Source organism: Setaria italica, chromosome IV (assembly GCF_000263155.2).
Source record: "Setaria italica strain Yugu1 chromosome IV, Setaria_italica_v2.0, whole genome shotgun sequence".
In the NCBI taxonomy this organism is placed as follows: domain Eukaryota; kingdom Viridiplantae; phylum Streptophyta; class Magnoliopsida; order Poales; family Poaceae; genus Setaria; species Setaria italica.
The window spans coordinates 5,258,877-5,282,888 of NC_028453.1; the positions used below are offsets into that span (position 1 = coordinate 5,258,877).

The 24,012-nt window shown below is 47.1% G+C and overlaps 2 protein-coding genes and 1 pseudogene across 2 annotated transcripts; all 3 read right to left on the reverse strand.

The window, feature by feature from the left end:
- Window positions 1-1,796: 1,796 nt before the first annotated feature.
- On the reverse strand, window positions 1,797-2,683 carry LOC101786198 (annotated as a pseudogene).
- A 910-nt stretch (window positions 2,684-3,593) lies between these two features.
- On the reverse strand, window positions 3,594-3,866 carry LOC101786594 (transcription elongation factor 1 homolog). The gene has a single exon (XM_004966686.1). The coding sequence runs from the start codon at window positions 3,864-3,866 to the stop codon at window positions 3,594-3,596; it is 273 nt and encodes a 90-aa protein (XP_004966743.1).
- A 13,173-nt stretch (window positions 3,867-17,039) lies between these two features.
- On the reverse strand, window positions 17,040-18,374 carry LOC101752850 (GDSL esterase/lipase At5g45910). Its single transcript, XM_004966687.1, has 3 exons — window positions 18,101-18,374; window positions 17,630-18,009; window positions 17,040-17,534 (listed from the first exon to the last, which is right to left on the reverse strand). The coding sequence occupies exons 1-3, from the start codon at window positions 18,372-18,374 to the stop codon at window positions 17,040-17,042; spliced, it is 1,149 nt and encodes a 382-aa protein (XP_004966744.1).
- Between the last annotated feature and the right edge of the window lie 5,638 nt (window positions 18,375-24,012).

Sequence of the window (24,012 nt, forward strand, 5' to 3'; positions counted from 1 at the left end):
CTCCTAATTAGCATCCGAACATCCGATGTGACAGGGTTAAAGTTTAGCCCCTGTTATCAAACATCCCCTAAAGCTAAAACAAAACTTGTGCACAGGGAAAAAGAAACGAAAAGGATGATAAGTGAATAGTATCTGTCCGTTAGTTGATTCTTCTTGTTTTCTACCCGCAAAAAAAAGGTTGATTCTTATTTTCCCTAGGAATAAATTTTTTTTGTTTAAGATCAAATTTTCTTTTGATGAGGGTGCAAATGACGGTCATGCCCTTAGCTTAACAATGTCAGTCGACGGTTGACCAAATTAAAATGTTTCATTGTGCGCACTAAACCAAAAAAATAAGTCATTCTAGATTTGTCTTAAGTCAAACTTTCTCAATTTTGATCAAATGTATAGAGAAAAGTATCAATATTAACATCATCAAATAGGTATATTATAAAAATATATCTCGTGATAAATCCAGTGGCACTTATTTCATACTATAAATATATGTAGTTTTTTCTATAATCATGATCAAACTTAAAATTTTTGACTTAGAACAATTCTAAAATGATTCTTTTTGGACAGAGGGAGTACGTTTAGTTAGATATTTTTCATATGCAAACTAAGGGCAAGCAAACCTGGATCGTCTCCCATGCGAAGTATATAGGGAAGGAATAAAAAGCATTAACCACCCTAACACCCATATGTAATGTAACACAAAAATGGGTAATGCTATAGGTAAGATGTTTAAAAGTTAAAAACTCGTGATTTTTTTCAGTTGACAAACACATCAACACGATTTTCATCCAACAGCTAGCATTTTCTCTTCTTCCTCATATCACACTTCTTCTTTTCTTTGCATATGCCCAACTCCTTTTCTTCCTCCATTCGTAGAAGTTAAGCCCACACTCATTTCCCCTCACCCTGCCACCACTGCCGACGCCTTGCCATACCACGCCTCTTAACGCCAGGGCAGCCATGACCTTGGGGCTCCATCCAAGAGCTGCCCACACCTCATCCATAGAATATTCCTTAACAAGTGGTTGAAAGCAACAATAAGATGATAAATTAACCAAAAAAAAGAATGTTATTTTGTGGCAACAGAACTGTAGGAGGCATCCTATAGTTAGGACGAACTGTAAGTATGAACTACGAGCAGTTACGATGAACTAACAAAATCAATTAATATAACAAGAATCAACAACGAACAGTAATGATGAACTAACAAGAATCAACAATGAACAAGAATACAAGTGGCCAATTGCTACTGCAGCTGATCGAAGTCCATTCAACCGATTTTCTCTTGTGAAAATGAACAGCATAATACACTTCCTTTTTTTTTCTAGATTTTTGGAATTGATTTGACTGATTTCATGTTCTAGCATTGTGGAAAGTTCCTGATGTCCACATCGTCCATCCAGATATATTGATTCCTACATTTTTCTTCATTTCTATCATTTAATCTAGAAATTAAAGTAGATTCTGCCCAGAAATAATCCCAAAATCCTAATCCAACATCCTGACATCGTATCATCCCAAAAAATCTAAACAGTCAATCTCAATTCCAAACACCTATAAAAATAATTCCAGTTCCAATTTTGTGAGCAATGCCAAGGAAAAAAGTAAAGAAACCTGCACCAATTAAGGGAAACACAAAACATTTAGGGAAAAACCCAAGCATTTTTTGGGATCCAAAGCCATTTCACATATCACCATCACAAGCCGCTCGCTAGAGTCCGAGCACCCTAGCGAGTTGCGCATCGTCAGTGGAAGTCAAAGCACAAACTAAAGGGCAAGGCAAGGCAGCGTATCTCAGCCACCTATTGCAGTAGCCTGGTAACATTCTCCAGCATATCTACCAGGACCACTGGACATAATTTTTTCAGATTCACATACTCTTGGCTAGCCACCACATTATCTATTTTGCCCGATGATATGCGATAAATTCTACGCAAGCATTTCTGAGATTGTTGCAATGATGCTGGTCTGCTAGAGCCAGTATAGTAGCCACGTTCTCTACATCAGGACTCTTGCAAAGAATACCTTCGCAAATCTGCTTTAGTCTTCTCACATCATACCTATCTGCAGCAACCAGCAAGTGCTTAATCATCTCCTCCCTATCATCGCGCGTCGAAACCTTCCATGCCTGGCATCGAATCCGCGTAAATGAAATGAAGCAACGCTCTGAAAACATCAGGCTGCATGTCTTGGACGGTTATGTGCTGGCTGGTCTTCTCCTCCATTGGCCCATAGAGCTCCGCCTCGAAGACCGGCGACCGCATCGCAAGCACAATCCTATGGGCAGGAAAAGCCTCGCCTCCGACCTTGAATGTCACGTCCGCCCCTTTCTTCCCCACAAGCAACTTTCCAAGATTGTCCGACAGGTCCGAAGGCGGCACGGGCACCTCATCAAAGTCCAGCTCTACCCATGGTTTCTTGTTGGTTACCACAGTGACGTCACACTCGATCACATGCTGTCGTCGCGCATGTACGGCGACGCTTCCAGCACGCTCTTCTTCTTGAAACGGCTCGTGCCCAAGGTGCTACCCCAACCGTAGGCTTTCGTGGTGAACAGCCTTGGTTTCGCCACGTGGCACAGGACCAGGGACTGCCCGGTGGCCTGCTGATCGACCAGCCTCAGGTCGAAGGTTGCCATGATCTCGGCGTTCTTGCTTACAAGCTCGAGGTAGACCGCGGCGTAGTCCATGTGCCTGTCTCGCCAGGCGCCGTCGGCCCGTCGGGGTAGCAGCGGACGCGCCAGTTGTGGCCGCGCCGACGGCGAAGGCGGCGGACTGGATGAATCTGCCGCCGCCGCCACGGACGACGAGGCCCCTCTGCGAGATGTAGTCGGAGATCTTGAACGCGTGCGTCCCCCGCGCCGTCTCTAGGCTGCACGTCGACGCCGTCCTTGCTCGTGGCCTTTCGGATGCCGCCATGGTGGCGGCGGCGGCGGCGCCAAGGGTGGGGGGTTTGTGCGACGTAGCTAGGCAGGAGGAGGGAGGGTTAAGTGAAGGACTGGGATCCCGTCAACGACGCACGTACGATTCCGAGGGGATCGTTCCAAGCCGTGGATCGATCAGGGTCTCTGACTCTCTGCACTTTCGGATCTCGAACAGAGATATCAACGAGACAAACGATCACAACGCAAGAAAACGAGTTTCGTTAAATTTCGACCCTTTATTCAGAAAAAAAAAGTCGCATACGACGTCATCTCCAAATCCTGTCCATGACATGCAGTCATGCACGACAATGTACGCGATATCGATCTGACAAAATATGTGGCCAAGCCAAGAACACGAGAGGTTCCCAATTTGACGAGTGACCAAAGTATCGAACAACCAGCTTCAACTCATGGTTCCATATGTACTAATGTACACTAACTACAATTCTACAAACAACAAGAAACAAAGAAGATAACCACTATAAAAATTAAGTTGCATCTTCCATCGATCCCTGTTCCATGGATGTACAATTTTTGCGGAATAGCACGATGCAAAGAAAGCAATGCAACAGAATCTATATGCAACTAAAACCTCGACAAACAAGCTTGAGATAGCCGAATCGATCTAGCATGTCACAACAGGTTTTTAACCGCCTGCAACTAACTGATACTACGATCAGAAATCGTCGCCCCTGACGACGCCCTCGTTGGCAAGCTCGCAGGCGTCGATCCAGTCGCTGTAGACGTCGATGGGCTCCGTGAGCGCGTGGGCGCTGGTGAAGTAGACGTCCTTGCAGACCTCGCACCGGGCCGTGGCGATCCGGTCCTTGAGGTTGATGGTGCACTCGACGCTGGCTCGGCTGTTGCAGAAGGGGCAGTCGAAGGCCTTCTCCAGCTTCGCCTTCTTCGGCGGCGGCGCCTTCGTCTTCCTCGACTTCCTCTTCCCCATCCCGCCGCCGGCAGACGATCGATGCCCTAGCAGCAGAGACCTCTCTCTTCGCGTGCGCTTGCGAAGGACGAGAAGTCGAGGCGATGGACGATGATAGCCCGCTACGTGATGGGAGCCTTGGGAGCCCTTAGTTCTTTATATACGGCGACGACGGTCCACGGGCCAATGGTCCAGTCATCATCTGTTGTCAATCGCCGAGTCCGAGTTGAGTCGTCTAACCGCCTGCTCCGACCCTGCTTGGTGGCGTCCTGCAGCATCCTGTAGTCCTTGCGGAGAACGGACGGACAAAGATTGGTTGAGCCTGTGTGCGTGTCCTGTGCTGATGATCCGTGTCGGAGCCGCATCTGCACTCACGGGAACAAACCCAACTGCTTTATCTGGACAAGCTATCTAGGTACATAGCTAAAATTATATTCTTAAAGCGATGCATGATGAATGTGCACCAACTGTTGAAGGAGGTAAAAGATAAAGAAAGGGATGTCGCAAAAGAAAAATAATATATTATAACATCTCCTTGGTTGTTCATGTTATGATGGCTACGAGCTACTATCCAGTAGTCTACCACTGCCGCATCACTAGTATATCTTTCGATGTACGTACATTTGAGCTAGCACGGTAGGTCACCTTCAATATAGGTACGGGATGCATGGAGGATTGAGAAACAACCGGAAAAGGTATAATAAATTGGAGCCTAGGTGTTCGGCTAAAAATTTCAAACATCTTTGACTCGCTTAGGCACTTGATGTAAGGAATATAATAAATAATTCATTTGAGATGGAATACTTTGGCAGGACATAAATGCTTGCAGGTTGGGGGAAGATTTTTCCTTTTTCCTATTTCCTAGAAAAAGAATAGTCTCTGGCCTAGCCAAATTTTTAATGCAATTTTTATATTTTTTTAATAGGTCCCACCTTAGTTTGAGCTAAGCGAGTTTGCAGGTTGAAGCTTGTTTTGCCAAGCTAGCACCCTACAATGCATCCACATTTGCACCTTCCTAAGAAAACATACACTAAAACTGTCCTTAATTATAAAACATATCTGCTGTTCATCGCTACCATCTTTATGAAATTGTGATAAGTACAGTATGCGCCATCATGTCACAATGTCAGGCCCGATCGACCGATTAGGGTAGATTTATTGACATTTTGAGGCGTACTATAATAGCTTCCCCCACATCGATGGCGTACGTGATCTACGCTCTAGTGTAGCACAACGTGAGGGTGGTAGTAGGGCCTCATTAGACACCCTTCGGCGATCTGTGTGTTGACCATCTCCATTAGGTGAACGCGGTCCAAGAACTCATGCGTTGGCGGGTCTAGGCGCACGGCGGCGCCCTTCATGCCGTACTACTTAGGCTCCGCCCTATCCACTGGACCCGCAATATAGTCTAGAAAGTATATTCTCTCCAGAAATAATCTCAAAACATGACTCAGCATTAAGACATCGATCATATCACCCCAAAAATTGTAAACAGTCAATCTAAATTCCAAACATATATAAAATAATTATATATATAGTTCTAATTTTATAAGCAATGCCTATGAAAAAGTAAAGAAACATGCACCAATTAATTAAGGAAAACACAAAACATCTCTAGGGAAAAATCAAACATTCTTTTGGATTCTTTGGGATCCGAAGCCATTTCACATATCCCCATCACATGTCGCCGACACAAGACGCTTGCCAGAGTCCAAGCACCCCCAACGAGTTTACCCATCGTCGGTGGAGGTCAAAGTGCGCACAAACTAATAGGTAGGGCAAAGCAGCTTATCTCAGCCACCTATTGCAGCTGCCTGGTAGCATTTTCCAGCATATCTACTAGCAGCACTGGACATGATTTTTTGAGATCCACGTACTCTTGGCTAGCCACCACATTATCTATATGTTTCCGATGATGCGATAAATTCTACGCAAGCATTTTTTAGATTGCTGCAATGATGTTGGTCTGCTAGAGCATGTATAGTAGCCACATTGTCAGCATCAAGACTCTTGCAAAGGATGCCTTCTCAAATCTGCTTTAGTCTTCCCAATTCCCATAGCATACCTATCTGCAGCAACAACCAAGTGCTTAATCATCCCCTTCTGGTCATCGGCATCGAAACCCTCCAAATCAGGCATGGAATCTGTGTGTATATGAAATGAAGCAACGCTCTGGTCAGAATGCATGTCTTCAACCGTTATGAGCTGGCTAGTCTCTTCTCCTCCATCGGTCCATAGAGCTCTCTAGTCTCTTCTCCTCCATCGGTCCATAGAGCTCCGCATCGAAGACCTTCTCCTCCATCGGTCCATAGAGCTCTCTAGTCTCTTCTCCTCCATCGGTCCATAGAGCTCCGCATCGAAGACCGGCGACCGCATCGCAAGCACAACCCTGTGGGCAGGGAAAGCCTCGCCTCTGACCTCGAATGTCACGTCCACTCCTTTCTTCACTGTTAAGAAAACGTGTTGGTGTAGGACTTTGTTAAAGACCTGCTCACGTACAGCGCATGGCAATCCTGTCAAGGTACGTCGTACAGCAAGGATTAGGCGCATGAAGCTATCTGGTTCCATGAGATAAAGACGTAGAATATTGTAACAGATAAGAAGATAGTTAAAGATAGGAAGGTTTAACTGTGTACTTGAAAGTCAAGCTGTAATCTATCTCCATGTAATTGTGACAGCCTCCGGCACTATATAAACGCGGAACCGTGGGATGCGAGTTTGCTAACCACGTTTACCAAATAGCTTTACATCTTTACATGGTAATCAGAGCCATCTTCATCTAAGAAGCGTCAACGTCATGGCGACATCCTCTTCCTCGGCGACAGCATTGGCGCCGCTTGGTCCCCAAGTCACCGAGAAGCTTACCAGAGATAATTACGTGTTGTGGAAGGCGCAAGTTCTTCCACCCATCAGAGGGGCGCAGCTATTGGGAATCCTAGAGGGATCCGTCAAAGCCCCATCTGAGTTTCTGGAGATCGTCAGGGAGGACAAATCCAAGGAGATTGTTAGCAACCCGGCATATTCCTCATGGCTGGCGCAAGACCAGCAAATTCTCGCGTTCCTATTCAACTCAGTTACAAAGGACGTGCTTGGACAGGTTGCAACCCTGTCCTCATCTGCAGAAGTGTGGGTGGCGCTGGAAAATATGTTTTCCGCCCAATCCCGAGCAAGAGTGACTCATCTACGGATGCAATTGTCAACTCTCAAGAAGGGAAGCATGACGACATCAGTCTACTTCAACAAGATGAAAGCACTCGCCGACGAGCTTGCCGGTGCTGGGAAGAAAGTAGAAGACGATGAGATGATATCCTTCATTCTTTCTGGCTTGGACAGTGAGTATAATCCTATTGTTACTTCTGTCATGGGTCGTACTGATCAGATTCCTTTGAGCGAATTATATGCTCAGGTGATGGCATATGAAACAAGGCTGGAGATGTTGCGTGACAACTCTGGCAGCCAGTACATGTCGTCTGCCAATTCTGCATCCAGAGGTCGCGGTGGTGGTTATAACCCACGTGGTCGTGGGAACTTTGGCCGTGGCCGTGGAGGAAATCGTGGAGGCCGAAGCTATGGTGGTGCCGATGATGCTCGTCAATCTTTTAGGAGTGGCGGCTAGGGAAACAACAAGCCAAAGTGCCAAATTTGTGATCGGCCAAATCACACAGCAAGAGAGTGTTGGTATAGATATGATGATGACAATCAAGCGAACAGCAACAAGACATCCAACTCTAGCCCTGCTGCAGCATATGGGATTGATACAAATTGGTATGCAGATAGTGGCGCCTCAGATCACATCACTTCCAATTTGGAGAAGCTGACTGTGCAAGAAAAGTACGGCGGTCGAGATCAAGTATACTCTGCAAGTGGCCAAGGTATGAGGATTAATAATATCGGTCATTCTATTTTGCAAACCCCCTCTCGCAATCTGGTCTTGAGAAATATTCTTCATGTTCCAAGCTCACATAAAAATCTTGCATCTGTCCATCGCCTCACCCTTGACAATAATGTTCTTTTTGAATTTCATCCAAACTTTTTCCTTATCAAGGATCGGGCAACGAGGAAAATTCTTCATCGAGGAAGATGTGAAGGGGGTCTCTATCCCTTGGTGCCGCACAACTCAGATGGCAGCCCAAGCAAAGAAGTCCTCGCCGCAGTTAAACCGACGATAGAACGGTGGCATAGTCGTCTAGGACATCCTGCTTTTCCTATAGTATCTCGTATTCTTAGAGATCATAACCTACCTTTTATTAGCAATAATACTATCAATTCAGTGTGTGATTCTTGCCAAAGAGCTAAAAGTCATCAGCTACCTTATTCCACATCTGAGAATTCCGCTCCTGCTCCTCTTGTTTTGATCCACTCCGATGTATGGGGGCCAGCGCCTACATCTGTTGGGATGTTCACCTATTATGTCAGCTTCATTGATGATTTTAGTCGCTACACTTGGATTTACCTCCTTAAAAATAAATCAGATGTGTTCAATGTGTTTCTAGACTTCCAAAAATTAGTTGAAAGACAATTTGATAAGAAAATCCTCTCTATGCAAATAGATTGGGGTGGTGAGTATAAAAAGTTAAATGCCTTCTTTCAAAGGAGTGGGATAACCCATCGGGTCTCATGTCCCCATGCGCATCAACAGAATGGGTCTGCTGAAAGAAAACATCGGCACATAGTAGAAGTTGGGCTAGCTCTTCTTGCTAAAGCATCTATGCCTTTGAAATTTTGGGATGAGGCATTCCTTGCAGCCACCTATCTTATAAATCGCCTCCCTAGCAAGGTCACTGATTATCAATCTCCTCTTGAGCTTCTATGTCGTGAACAACCAAACTATTCCTTTCTTCGTACATTTGGGTGTGCCTGCTGGCCGAACCTTAGACCCTTTAATGCTAAAAAGCTATCTTTCCGCTCTGTCCGATGTGCTTTCCTCGGTTATAGTTCTCTCCATAAAGGTTACAAGTGCCTCGATATATCGACAGGGCGAGTGTATATCTCTCGGGATGTCATATTTGATGAAGCAGTGTTCCCCTTTGAAGCTTTACATGAAAGTGCTGGAGCAAGGCTCCATCAAGAAATATTACTCCTTCCTTCACATCTTCGTTCCAGCTATGGGGAAGCAAATAGTGATGATATGGTATTATCTAATCCTCATAACAATTTTTTCAGTGATGATTGTGATGCGCAGGAAGTCTCCAGGAATCAAACAGAGGCATCGGATCCTATTTCAGGCACTGGATTGCCATCTTTGGTTAACAGCCCGGGGAGCACGGAAGGCCAGATGGATCCGCTGGCGGACGGCTCCAGCTTCCAAGCGGATACGCCGTACCCGGCTGGCGTAGCTCCAGCGGATACTCTCGCTTCATCTGCTGCCCCTACATCAGCGCCAAGGGGGAACGACTCCGGATTCGCTGCGGAGTCTCCTACGGACGACGGACCATCCGCGGACGGCGGATTTTCTACGGATGACGGGCAACAGCGAGTTACAACCAGATCGCAGCGTGGAATATTCAAACCCAAAATGTATACAGATGGTACTATTCGGTATACAGGATTTTGCTCGACAGGAGAGCCTGATGGCCTAGTTGAGGCACTTGGTCATCCTCGCTGGACTCAAGCTATGAAGGAGGAGATTGGTGCATTACACCGAAATAAAACATGGCGATTAGTTCCACCCAAGCAAGGTGTAAATCTCATTGATTGCAAATGGGTCTACAAGGTGAAAAGGAAGTCTGATGGAAGCATTGATAGATACAAAGCTCGGCTCGTAGCAAAAGGGTTTAAACAAAGGTATGGAATTGATTATGAAGATACTTTTAGTCCTGTTGTAAAAATTGCTACGGTTCGATTGGTCTTGTCTATAGTTGTTGCCAGAGGATGGTGCCTACGACAGTTGGACGTTCAGAATGCGTTTTTACATGGCGTTCTTGAAGAAGAGGTGTACATGAGACAGCCGCCAGGCTTTGAGGATCCAAAACATCCCAATTTTGTGTGCAGGTTAGACAAAGCATTATATGGGTTGAAACAAGCTCCTAGAGCCTGGTATGCTCGGCTCAGCTCAAAGTTGTATGATCTTGGGTTCAAAGCTTCAAAATCAGATATGTCGCTTTTTATTTATTCAAAAGGAGGTGTCACAATTTTCATGCTTATATATGTGGATGACATTATTGTGACTAGCTCGTCACCCAAGGCTATCACAGCACTGCTGACGGATTTGAAAGAAGAATTTGCTCTCAAGGATCTTGGAAGCTTAAATTATTTTCTTGGTATTGAAGTGCAGCCAATGCGAGGTGGTATTCAATTATGCCAAGAAAAATATGCAAGAGATATCTTGACAAGAGTTGGTATGCTGAACTGCAAGGAGTCACCAACTCCCTTGTCATCAATCGAAAAGATGTCAAGGGAAGACGGTGAGCTCCTGTCGCCGGGTGACTCAACTCGATATCGAAGTATAGTTGGAGCATTGCAGTATTTGACTCTGACTCGGCCAGATATAGCGTTTGCTGTAAATAAAGTTTGTCAGTTCTTGCATGCGCCGACGACATCTCATTGGAGTGCAGCAAAGAGGATTTTGAGATATGTCAAAGGAACAATCAGTATGGGATTGAGTATTAAAGCTTCAGATTCCGTCCTTGTTAGTGCATTCTCTGATGCTGATTGGGCAGGATGTGTTGATGATCGTCGGTCGACAGGAGGGTTTGCTGTATTCTTTGGACCAAACCTGATTTCCTGGAGTGCTAGGAAACAGCCTACGGTGTCAAGATCCAGTACAGAAGCTGAGTACAAATCTCTTGCCAATGCTACTGCTGAATTAATTTGGGTAGAGACGTTGCTAAAAGAATTGGGAGTAAAATATCAAATTCCTCGCTTATGGTGTGATAACCTTGGAGCAACATATCTATCAGCAAATCCAGTGTTTCATGCAAGGGCTAAACATATTGAGATTGATTTTCACTTTGTTCGAGAAAGGGTTACAAGAAAACAGTTGGAGATTCGGTTTATACCCTCAGGAGATCAACTAGCGGATGGTTTCACAAAAGCGCTTGCTACACAGAAGTTCAAGATGTTCAGAAACAATCTTAACATGGTTAAGAAACCGGGTTAAGATTGAGAGGGGTTGTTAAGAAAACGTGTTGGTGTAGGACTTTGTTAAAGACCTGCTCACGTACAGCGCATGGCAATCCTGTCAAGGTACGTCGTACAGCAAGGATTAGGCGCATGAAGCTATCTGGTTCCATGAGATAAAGACGTAGAATATTGTAACAGATAAGAAGATAGTTAAAGATAGGAAGGTTTAACTGTGTACTTGAAAGTCAAGCTGTAATCTATCTCCATGTAATTGTGACAGCCTCCGGCACTATATAAACGCGGAACCGTGGGATGCGAGTTTGCTAACCACGTTTACCAAATAGCTTTACATCTTTACATTCACCTCAAGCAACTTTCTGAGGTTGTCCGACAAATCCGAGGGCGGCTCGACTCTAAGGTTCCTCTGCAAGCTGTAGTCGGCGATCTTGAACGTGTGCGTCCCCCGCGCCGTCTCCAGACTGCTCGTCGACGCCGTCCTTGCTCGGGGCCTTGCTTTTCGATGCAGCCATGGTCGTCGGATGCCAATGCGTGCTGGGAATTCAGGGCGACGGCGGCGGCGCGGTTGGCGAAGGTTTGCGCCACGTCGTTGCTAGGCAGGAGGGGAGGGTTAAGTAGAGGATCGGAGGGTTTTTGTCGGACGGGACGTAAGGGGAAAGGATTGGTGGATCACGTCCACGACGCAACGTGCGATTCTGAGGGGATCGCTCCAAGCCCCAAGCCCTACGTGGATCGATGGGTCTCTGTGTCCAAGTTACTTAAGAACTAAGAACCCAGTTTCGTTAAATTTGGCTGCAATCCGGAAGGGCTTGCTGGTTGCTACGAACTCTACCCAGTCGTCCAGTCGTGACCCTTTGAACTCTCGAGTTCAGAGAAAGCTGCTCGCACAATGTACTCGATATCTATCTGATATTGTCCAAGAACACGAGGATGAGGCTTCCCAGCGGATCGAGTGATCGAAATGAAGAAGTACCAGGTTGACCTATAGTGCTTGCAGGAGGGCGACGACGACGTACGTGAAGGTGAAGCCGCCAGAACAGCGAAACGCAACGCTAAAACGAATCGTGACATCATGCCATGTATGTTGAACAACAGGAACAAGCAAGGGGCCAATACACAAACAAGGTTACATCTTCCATTGATCCCTGTTCCATGGATGTACAATTTTTGCGGAACAGCAAGATGCGAAGAAAGCAACAACAGTATACTATATATGCAACTAACAACTCGGCAAACAAGGTTGAGAGAGCCGAATCAATCTAGCATGTCACCACAAAGTAACCGCCTGAACCTAACTGACGCTAGCATTGCAAGATCAGAGATCATGGGCGGCGGCGGCGGCGGCGTCGCCCCGGCTGTGGACGTCGACACCCTGGTTGACGAGCTTGCAGGCTGACGCATCTGCAGTTGACGCATGACTTTTTGTGAATTCTGATGAGTCAACGTTGTATGAACGTCACGCCGGAGTTAGGGGAGAAGGGGCTGCCGGGGTTTGAAATAGTAGGCTGCTAGGTTGTGGGATGGACGGTTATCGCAATGGTGGAGGGCTGGGACATATCTCTATCTCTACCAATAAAAAGAAGCCAGCGTCCGTGTCGCCAAAACCTGCCTCTGCCTGGCAGAGCCACGGGCGACTTCCTTCCTGCGTTGCCAATTCGAAAAACCTTCAGCCCCCGACGACGACCCCTCGCTGCGTCGCCGCCGGGCCGCCACCGCTACCTCCCTGCGTCGCCGTCGCGCCGCCGCCACTCACTCCCTGCGCCGCCACGGGGCCACCGCCACTCACTCCCTGCGCCGCCGCGGGGCCACCGCCGATTCCTCCCTGCGTCGCCGCTGCCGTCCACCGCATCGACAGGTCCGTGGTTCTGCCCGCCCGTGTGGGTCTGCCTCTCGCCAATCGCCATCCTTTACCCATGGTCTGCAGCACTTCCTCGCCGCCCCTCTTCCTCCTCACCGCGCTCGCCCTCTGCGCTCACCGCGCCGCGCCGCCCGGCGCGACAGTGCCTCGCGCGGGATCCCCTCCTCGCCAAATCCACCGCCACCATCAAACAAATGCCGCCTCCCCTTCCCCCGTGCTGCCCGTCCTTGTGTTCCCCACCTCTGCCTCCCCAATCAGCATTCGCGTCTGTGTCGCCTTCGACTGGCTCATCCTGCGGCATCTGCCCCAACTTAGCAGCTGTGCTATTGAGAGGAGCAGAGGTGCAGGCCATGGCTTGAATTGCCCTTGAGGGAGATGGGTTGGGAGTTGTGGCTCGGGTAGGAGGAGAAGCTCAGGAGATGTCGTGCTTTGGATGGAGGTGCAGCAACAATCGATGGAGAGAGATGAGGTCATGGCGGTGATGTTGGAGCTTGGGGATTTTTGAGATGGATTTAGCGTGCTGCTGCTGATGCATGCTGCTATTGGAGGAAGAGAAGGTTAGCTGGGTTTCTGATCAGCTCGTCGTGCTTGCCGGCAGGAAGAAGGGAGAACTACTGGTTGCTGCTGCAATCATGCATGGTGGACAGAAGAACAGAGAAGAGGTGTGCTGCTGATTATATTTGACCTGTTGCTTGCTAATTTGGAGGAAGAAAAAGAAAGAAACTGGTTGGCAGGTTGCTAGCTATTGAGGATTGCTTGCTCGGTGGAGGCTGAGGGAGAAGAGAGGTGTGAAGGAAGAAAGATGCTACTACGTGTTTATTTGAGAGGAGCTGGCTTGCTAGAGAATAAGAGGCCGGGAACATTTGTAGCGCATTCTTCAGAACATATCACAAGTGCTAGCATATTGAAGATTTTGGAAGGCCTGGAGGACTGTGACCTGCTCTGCGATGTGGTACTGCAGATGAGGTATCCAACTATCCATCGTTTGCTTTGAGTCTCCCTGTGTTTATGTGCCTTTAGATGACAGTAGCTTTAATCTTGCTCCTAATTTGATAGAACTGAGATTTTTTTCCGCAATATAAATAGGCTAATTTCTTAGAGTCATTACTTCATCCAAGTTTACACTTATACATATCGCCAGATTGAACCATAGTTAGACCTACTGGAAATACCTTTTTATGCTGTCATATTCTGAATATGGGAATTCTGGACTACTTTATTTTGTGCATGTTAATTTCTCGACAATATTTCTTTAAGATTTGCAGTTAGGAGACTTTGGCCTTTTGCTCGTCAACTTTCTATAGCAATCAGTGATGATATGTTAACCTTGATTCTTGAGCCAATCTTCTTGTTATTGAGGCCACTTATTGTACTTGTGCCCATGCAATGTATCTTAACATGGTAGATAACATGCAGGTTCCATGTTAGAGGTGGAAAAGTTAATTTTCAAACAAACATATAATTTGGACTACATGCAGTTTATTTTGTGAATTTTGGTTTCAGGGATATTGCAGTGGTATTTGTTTCATATCAGCTTTAGGCTCTCCAATCCTTATTTATTTTATGAATTTTGGTTTCAAGCCTACAAAGCACTGGCATTTGTTTCAAATTCAACTTTTGGCTACCAGCTCTTAATCTGTAAATGGGCGACTTTAGGTATCAAGAACTGCATTAACCATTGTATTTGTGAGGACTAATGCCCAATCATTTGCCTTCTAGATTTTAGGACACATCATTTTCCTTCTTTCCCTTGTACAATCAATACCAAATGTGGTTTATTTTGCTGTTACTGATTCCTTCCCGTCCATGCCATTCTGCCAAGAAAGCTAGGTTATTGGTTAATGGTGGTTCAATGCAAAATATTACGATTCTTCATATCTAGGTGTGCTGTTGTCCAAGAAGGTTGCTTGAGTTACAATTTACAAATAGTGTGCACTGTTGGCCTGAATTTTTTATGGAGTCATAAGTTGTACAAACCATAGATGGATCAGGCCATGAATTTTATTACTGTACTGGTTGCTACACAAGTTATCAAAATTATTTAGCAACATATCAACTATAGATTATTTAGCAAGAAAATGCTGTATCTGTTGAGAAGCTGAAAAGGTTTCAATGAAAACTGAAATGAAAGATTTTGCAGTTGAGCTAAACTTGCTGGGAGTCCAGGTCACCCTGATAGTATGCATCATAGGCCCTGGTAGTATGAGAGCAATTTTTCATAATTGATATTAGAATATAGATTCATGTCTGCTCAGATTCCTACACTTTACTGAATTTAATATGACAAAGTAAAATCTAATATTGTTGAATTCTACTACTTAAAATTTCCTTCTCTTTTCCGTGCAGTTTGGACTTTTGGAGATTTTCCTGAACTACCTGTTGGGTAAGCAACCCTAAAATGGACAAGCTACAAGACTACCATTATCATGCATAGGCAAACCACTCTTATGCAATACTTATTTTATATCAACTGATCCTACTTACATTGCCGAAGCCTGTTATATTAGTTGTCATTGCAGAGCATCACTGAACCTGATGTGTTGGAGTTCAAAAGTGCTGGATGGCAGCATGTATGTTTTCATAAGTGCTGGACCAAACTTCTGTTGCCTTCTTTATGACTGGTTGGCTGGTGACGTTAATCTCGATGTAGGGGTGAGGTGGTGATGATGTGAGGACACAGTTCTAGAAATCGATTACAAATGCAAAGGAGTGGTCTATCTCAACTCCAAAGTTCCTATTTTTAAGCAACCACACATTGTTTAGAAAAAGGAGTGGGGTCTCAGCCGAACAGGAAAATGGTTTCAATCATTTTTTTAAAAAAAACTGTCTTCAAATATGCACTGCACTTTATTAACAGTTTGGTAACTTTTGTTGATTAAACAAAGGGCCGTCACCATGAATACATTGAAAAATTATTGTAATTGACACTAAGATGTAGCATTGATCGTGTGGTGGGTTGAAATATATATGCTGCAGTTGAAATTCAAGTTTTGTTATTTCTAAATGAAAAAAGCCTTGATCTTGCGCAATGTTATTGGTCAATTCTTCCTAGAATGACTATTATGCATGATATGAAATTTGTCATTACAATTTCATTCCCTTGCTTATAATCATCATGTGTTTTGCATGATTTTTTTAATAGTTGTTATTTCCTTCAAATTTATGTGCCGGTAGCAACGCACATGCTATTACCTAGTAAAAAGGATGCATGATCAATATACACCAACTATGTTGATGTCACAAGGATGCATGATCAATATACACCAACAATGTTGATGTCACGATGACTATGGAAAAATTCAGGTGTGATCTAACGATGTTAAAGAGGGAGAATACCATCCCACCTTTACCAAATGTTTGGGGTGCCGGTGCTAGTTTTGAAAATTTTAGCACCAGAGCCAAAGTTAGCACCTCGAATTAAGATCTAAAAAAAATATTGTTTTTCGCATGCATGGAATAGTGGCGCGGGGTGCGAGAATCAAGGAAAAGCTAGATAGGGAATATTTTATTTCTAGTGTAGGCCTATATATGAGGGTTCTAATACTAAATGTTAGAGTGTTTTGTGCCATGTAGCTAGCCAATGATCGTGTCCTTCCTTTGCACTTTCTAACTGAATAAACACTAAAGTTTCCCTAATATATCCACCCATGTACGTACATTGAGCTAGCACGTTAGGGCAGTTCCAGCGTATTTGCTAAGAAGGTGGACTAAGGAGAGAAACACCTAAAAGAGGTGCTGGAGCATTGGTGCTAGTTTAGAAATTCCAAGTAACTTGTGGCTTGTTTGGTACCAGGTGCAAGGAATAAACGGTTCATTTCAGCTGGAGTACATCATTTTCCGCGGGGAAGAAACATGGCAGATTGGGGAAGTTGGGGAGATTATTTTTTATATCTTAGAGGATCCCACCTTGGTTTAAGCTAAGCAAGTTTATGTATGGAAGCTTGTTTCGCCAAACTTACAACTTACGCACGATTACACTTGCTAAGAAAATATACACTAAATTTGTTGTTTTTTTTCGATGAACAATTTTTTTTCTTCAACGAACACTAAAAAAATTTGTTCGACGAACACTAAGTTGCCACTAAATCTGCCGTTATGAACCATATTTGTTATTCATCACCATTGTTGTGAAATTGTGGTAAGTACAGTATGCATCGTCACGTCACAATGTCAGGCCTGATCGGATCAGGTAGATATCGACATTTTGAGGCGTAGCTAGCGGATTAGGTTCGCACTTGGATGCCGTCCCCTGCGCTCTAGTGCAGCACAACGGGAGGATGGCAGTAGGGTCCCCTGAGCCACCCCTCGGCGATCAGCCGGTTCACCGCCTCCGTGAAGTGGACGCCGTCCCACGACTCGTGCGTCGACGGGTCCGGGCAAGCGGCGGCGCCCTTCATGCCGCACCGCGCGTCGAGCTCGAAGTTGAACCTGCCGCCGCCGGCGCCGCAGCACGCCGGGACGGCGCCGTCGCGGAACCCGAAGCGCGCCGGGCTGCGGATCATCCGCTCGACGTGGCCGTAGTAGTCGGCGTAAATGATCCGCGCCGCCGGGTGCCGCTCCCGGATCCCGGCGAGCCTCCGCTGGAGCAGGGCGTTCTGGTAGACGGAGAGCTCGTTGAGCGGCTTCAGGCACCCGTACTCGTCGTAGTCCGCCGGGTTGGAGCTCGGGAGGAACGTCAGGTAGACTGCGAAGCAGCCCACGGGCAGTGCTCCCGGGACGATGATGTCCACCGCGCCCAGCTGTATCAGTTGCTGCAAGATCACATCAGATCAGTCACAAGTAGATGTCGTTAGTGATCAGTTCATGGATTTGTGTTCGTGGTTTTCAAGTGATCGAGACGGCTCACCTCGACGCCGGAGGCGACGGTGTCGACGATCTTGGGCGTGTAGTTCCTGGCATGCTCCGTGGTGAAGCCGAAGAAGAGCATGGCGTTGTAGTCGTTGCCGCCGAAGGGGCCGAACACGAAGAGGGACTTGGCGAGGTGGGCCCTGCAGCGAGGTCCTCCCGGCGGCGCGCCGCCGCCGCAGACGGAGGGAAGAATGTCCCGGAGCCACTGGATCTGGACGTTCATGGCGCCGTTGTTCCAGACCGGGTAGCCGAGGCCGATGGACTCGAGGAAGGCGAAGTCGAGCGCCGTGCCGCCGACGATGGCCATGTTGGCGCCCCGGCGGAAGTCCGCGCCCCGGAGCTTGGACGGCGGGAGCAACGGCAGGCCCAGCTCCTGAGCTGCACACGCATGCATGGCATCATGATCTTGCAGGAGTGAGTAGTAGCAAAACAAAATTCATGGCCGATCGAGCCTTGTGCGCGTGGGTACCGAGGAAGTCGATGACAAGGCGGCCGTCGGAGCAGCGGCAGGTGGGGCGGCCGAAGTAGGTCATGCCGTAGGGCGGGTGCGCGACGGTGAGCAGGAGCTGGTCCGCCGCCGTCATGTTGACGCAGATGTTGCCCGTGTCTCCCAGCGAGTCCCCGAAGTTGAACAGGGCCTCGTACCGCCCGCCGGCGCCGGCCGCCGCGGCCAGGAGGGAGCAACAGTAGAGGCACTGGAGGAGGAGGCCGCCGCCGGCGACCAGGGCTGCCGCGCGAGCCATGGCACCCGTGACCGCTGGCACCGATCAGAAATGCTGCCACGGGTATATCCACGCGACCACGCACGCACGTATATAGTGCCGCGGCATGCCCGCTCGGAGGATCGAGATGAGCGCTAGCTCCACGTGTGCGCCGTGGTGAACTGAGCTTCTGCCGCCGAACCACCACGAGATAACCTCGGTTTAATGGAGGTTTGGGCGGCTCGAGTGCTCGGCGGCTTCCCTCCTACCAAGCTCCCTCCCGTCAGCGCAATTCAATGGCGTGTGGCCGGCCGCGCTCTCGCGAGCGGTGACGCGCGCGCTCGCTGTGTCGGCGTCGCCTCCCCCGGAAAAGCAGCTCCGCCTCCGCGCGGCGCGATGGCGTCGTTGGCTCGGTGCGGTGCGGTGCCGTACGTGTGCGGGCGGGCCTTCTCCTGACCTGGGCCTCCTCGGTAACATAACAGCACGCCCGTTTTATAGTTTGTTGGTGGGCCGTCGATAGCATGCCGTACAGACTAAAAACCCTCGTCGCTTCTTCTTCGTCTCCGATCCGTTAGTCTCGGCTGAATCGATCTACCGGCCGGCGGCGAGTTGGCTTCTTGGATCTCTTGGATCGATTCCTCTGGGATCCCATCCCTACTTGCTCATTAGATGAGGGGTCGCTGCTAGATCGAATAAGATGGCCTCAACCCCAGCCTCTTCATCATCAGGTAACATACCTGTGCAGATTCGGATTGTATCTTGTTTCGGCAACATGTAATGTAATCGGATATCGTATGGTAATCCCCGCGCTATGCAACCATGGTACCACCCCTTCTCCTCCGTAATCGCCCTACGCTTGTTTTTCCTGGCCGCGAGCCGCGCCTCTGCCTCCAGATCGTGCGAGCAATAACCCCGCCGGCAAACTCGCCGCCGCTCTCATCTCGAGCCACTGCTTGCTTTCTCCCACCCCCATCTCTTCCAAATCCTCTCTTTCCGAGATCTGCACATACCATGGGGAGAGGCGGAGAGCCTGCAGGAGGAACGACGACGGCGCCATCCACGGTAACAGGAAGCTTGTCTTCGATGCAGTATCTCGCCTCAACCCCCATCTTCCCTATCTTTTGGTTGCTTCTGTTTCCCATGTCTGATGTCTTGCGAAGATTGGGGTTTTTTTTTTGTATTTTTGATTTTATCGTGTTTGTATAGATTGATTTTCTCCTCAATTGTCTGTTGAATTTCTATTGTAATTGGGATCGGTGCTTTCTTTTGAAGCTGCATCTTTTGTAGTTCATCAGGTTCTTCCAGACTTCCAGTTGTCTTCTTTTTTTTTTTTCAAATTCTAAGAAAGCATATATACTATCTGATAACATCACCGCAGTTGATCCGAACAAATAGTGTAATCGCCCATTCCGTAGCTGAAAGTACTGCAATTCCATTCCACTTTCATCTGCGTTACCGTTCTACGAACCAAACACCATCTACATATATTGTTCTTCGTTTCACTACCTGACCTGTTGTTGATCTAATTTGTTTTGTGGGGGTTTAATTGCAGGCGGATCGGTGCCTGTGCAAGTGCCCCTGCCCCAACAAGGAACGATGCTCAGCCTTCCAGAGGTATGGAGTGTATAAATGAATTTTTGTTATCACAATTATATATATAATATTTCTTGTTCGTGCGTGCAGGATATTCTTGGCCACATACATTCCTTCATGCCGATGCGAGACGCTGCTCGGGCTGCCTGCATATCCCATGCATTCTTGCGTTCTTGGCGATCCTATGCTAGGCTCAACTTCAACATGTACACATAGGATTCATGGAGCAAGACCTCCCGGCGTTTGATCCCATTGCCATCGAGAAAGAACAGCCCCCTGATAAGAGAGTTCTTCTCCAGAGTCGACCGCATCATGCGTAACCACACCGGGACTGGCATCAAAACATTCAGGCTTGAACCTCCCTATGGCTTCTACATAGACCCTGCCGTTCCTGACCGCTGGTCTCAAGCTGGGATGGCACCAGGCATTGTAGAATTTGACCTGCACCCAGACATGGGCGATGACGGGCTAGGTTACAACTTCCCGTGCTCCCTGTTATCTAGTGACAAGAGACGCCCGACGATTACATCTTTCACAATCGCCGGTTGCGGTCTCCATTCCCTGGACAAGGTTGGCTGCTTGACAAGCTTGCGTAGAGTGCACCTCCACAAGATGCGTGTTACTGGAGAGGAACTTAGCTGCTTCCTGTCTAGTTCTCCTGTTCTGGAGCAGCTACAGCTCTCCTACTGCCATGACATGGTTTGCTTGAAGATACCTCGTCTCCTGTCGCGCCTCAGATTGCTGCATGTACGAAACTGCAACAGCTTGAAAACGATTGGATGAGATGCTCCAAAGCTTAAGTCCTTAGGATATGTTGGGTCGCCCACAACGCACATCTACCTTGGAGATTCTTCACCCTTAGTGAGGGAGATGAAAATGTCTAGTATGGATGAACCTGGCATGCTCTGTTGTGCCACCACTAAGCTTTCTTCCATCGCACCAAGTGTCCGCTCCCTTTTTCTATCATCATGCTTTGAGGTCAGTGCTTTGCTTGTTATTATATACATGTAGTGCTCGTTTTATATGTCACAAATATAGCAAAATTACCTTTTCAAGGGCATGTCAACATATTGCTTTGGCATACGTCAAATCAACATTTTTCCCTAGGAATCTAATTAACATGTTCTTTTACTATATATTTAGTTATAAATTCATATTCTACTTGTATGTACTTTCACAGTATTATTGTAGTTTTAATGGACTTTACAAATATGTGATATTCGTGTCGCATGTAAATAACCAAATGCTAACAGTTGGAGCATATGTTCTTTCTTCAGATTGCAACTGATACACCAATGAAAAAGCTTAACAAATTCCCGCCGCCTCAAGTACTTGGAGATACAGCTTCCTACGCCAAGTCGTTCTCCATACTATGATTTTTATTCCCTGGTTTCTTTTCTAAATGCCTGTCCTGTCCTGGATACTTTCATCTTGCGCGTAAGACATTTTCCCCCATCTGATAGGTTACATTCAAATATGATATTTACTGATTTTTGTGATGCACACACATATATATACATATACATATATATATGCCTCCGCTATTCAGTACCCTGGGTACGGAATAGCTTATTCCGTACCCGAGCCCTGCCCCCCCTGACTGCAGCGTCCGACGCACCATCACCTTGCGGCCATCCGTTTTTTTACGGGCGAGCGAACCCCGCAGACTGGCCGATGTTTATTTGTCTGTCCACCACCCACACCAAATTGGAACCGCACAGCAGCAGTTTCCTACGCCGCGCTCCGGTGGCCGCGTCGGAGCCAACAACTGCTCCGGTGGCTGCGGCGGGGTGCTTGGGGGTCCGCGGGGTGGACCCGGACCTCGACACGGATGCCGCGGAGGAGGGGAGGAGGAAGCAGAAGAACCCAGGCCGCTCGCGCGCGGCGGAGGTGTCCCGGGAGTTAAGGTCGGAGAGTGGGCTGCGCCGGCGCGTGGAGCTCCCCACCGCCGCTGCCTTGGGCTTGGGTGCCGTCGCGGGGAAGGGGAATGGGACGGAGAGGGCTTCTGGGGCTTGGAGGCAGAGGAGGAAGATGGCCTGGATGACTGTCGCAGCATGGCGGTGACGGTGTAGGAGCGTATGGCGATGATGTGATGGGGAGAAGCAGCGGCGGCGGCGGTCATGGAGCCAACAACGACAGTTGACGGGGTGACGTCCACAGGTTAAAAGATCGTTGGCCTGAGAAGTGCAGCGCCTGTTGACGAGGAGACGTCCGCGAGCTGGAAGATCAACCCCTATCCGGTTTGCATTAGTACGAGGGCTGTCACAGGTGCATGGTAAGGCATGGATCTTGATCCCCGTTGATGTTTTAAATTCCCAACAAAAATTGGAAAACAGATTTGCTCAGTTAACGGACATGATCTCCATTTATTTCAGTTGAGGAATTTCGTTTGATTTGAGGCCATAAATCAAAGAATACGTTTGCTGAACATGGTTCCGCCTAGCAACTTGACAACGACCTAATGAAATTGTGTACAGGAGTATAGGAAAACAAAGACAGTGATGGGTTGTCGGAGGCTATTGTTTCAAAGCAGGGCCAAGTAGGGAGAAGTCTGCGGATAGCCCTTCATCGGCAAGGCTGCACATGAATGACATGACTGTCACTGTCGACGTGCAAAATTCAGAAGTGACGGAAAGGTCACCGTGTGGTTCAGAACTGTCAAAGCCGGGAGGATGTGGCACTATGAACTCCTCCATCAGTGTTTCGGAGGTGGTGGAGAGCTTCAGCGCTGGATTCCGAACGCCCACACAAAGAGCTCGCCGGGATGGGAGAAGTTAGGGTCAAACCGTTACAACAGGAAGCCAGGGTGTTGTGTTCTCGTGTTCGGCTACTTTGAAATTAGGAAGCCAGGGAGTGAAACAAATGTGGTGGTGCATCTATTCCTGATAAAAAGGTTCATTGGTCCACAGCTCAGTGAAAAATGAAGCTAAAGTGCCTGATCATTGGTGTCATTAATCAAATGGACTTCCAATTTTGAAGGATGATATGTTAACTTGTTATACATGTTTTACAGGAAGGCTACGATTGTACGGGCAGAGCACGCAGACGATATTAATAAGCTTATTAAGTTCTTTAAGGATTGTGAGGCTCAGAACCCGCAGTCCCAATGGGAACCCAAGTTGGACTCTCAAGGTGTTATACACAGCTTATTCTGGAGTCATGCAAGCATGCAGGGGGATTATGCAGATTTTGAGGATGCAATGAGCTTTGACACAACTCATAAGACTAATATTTATGAGAAACTACTAGCAATGTTTGTTGGTTCTAACCACCATCTACAAAACACATTGTTTGGATGCGCACTCCTAGGAGATCAAAACAGCTGAAACTTTTGAGTGGGTGTTCAAAGTATTTTTAAAAAGTGCATTAGAGGAAGTAGAACAAGGTGTATCCTCACAGTAATATGTTAATTATGGATGTTCAGGATAAAATTATTTGATAGATGAGCATGCACAACATTTTAGAGCATGTAAAGAACTAATATTGATGAATTTGCATCTTGTGGTAGACCAAGACTTGACAATGGGCGTGGCAATTGCCAAAGTTCCAAGGGGTTGTCCATAAGATTTGCAGATGGCATGTGGTGAACAAGCACATGCCACAACTAACCAACCTGTTTGGGATGTATGTGAAGAGAAATTTTAAGGACAAATTTTATTCTGTGCTAAACCACCCACTCACGCCAATGGAGTTTGAGGCTGCTTGGCAGGAACTACTGGATGAGTTTGACCTACATAAGGATAGCACTTTAGATAGTCTTTACCGCCAGCGAGAATTGTATGTACCGGCATATTTCAAAGACCAATATTGTGGCACGATGGCATCAACACAAAGAAGGGAGAGCTCAAATTTTGTGATGAAGAGTTGTTTTGTTGACAAGCACACAGCTTTGCACAGGTTCGCCAAAAAAATGCTTGACTTCGCGCATTCGAGGAAGATAAAGGAGTCTGAAGAGAAATACCATGGATCAGTAATGTAACCATCTTGTCAATTCATATTTATGTAGTGTGTGCTCAAATATCAATTCCTTAACTAACTGTTGTGCTTCTACTATGACAAAGCAAGAGGCTCACAAGAAGCAAGTGGC

Bases quoted from the DNA above. Each gene is read 5' to 3' on its own strand.
- LOC101786594 (XM_004966686.1), bottom strand. From the start codon at position 3,866: ATGGGGAAGAGGAAGTCGAGGAAGACGAAGGCGCCGCCGCCGAAGAAG.
- LOC101752850 (XM_004966687.1), bottom strand. From the start codon at position 18,374: ATGGCTCGCGCGGCAGCCCTGGTCGCCGGCGGCGGCCTCCTCCTCCAG. The intron at 18,010-18,100 runs GTACCCACGCGC...ATGCGTGTGCAG, and splicing joins CCTTGTCATCGACTTCCTCG to CTCAGGAGCTGGGCCTGCCG. The intron at 17,535-17,629 runs GTGAGCCGTCTC...GTGATCTTGCAG, and splicing joins CCGTCGCCTCCGGCGTCGAG to CAACTGATACAGCTGGGCGC.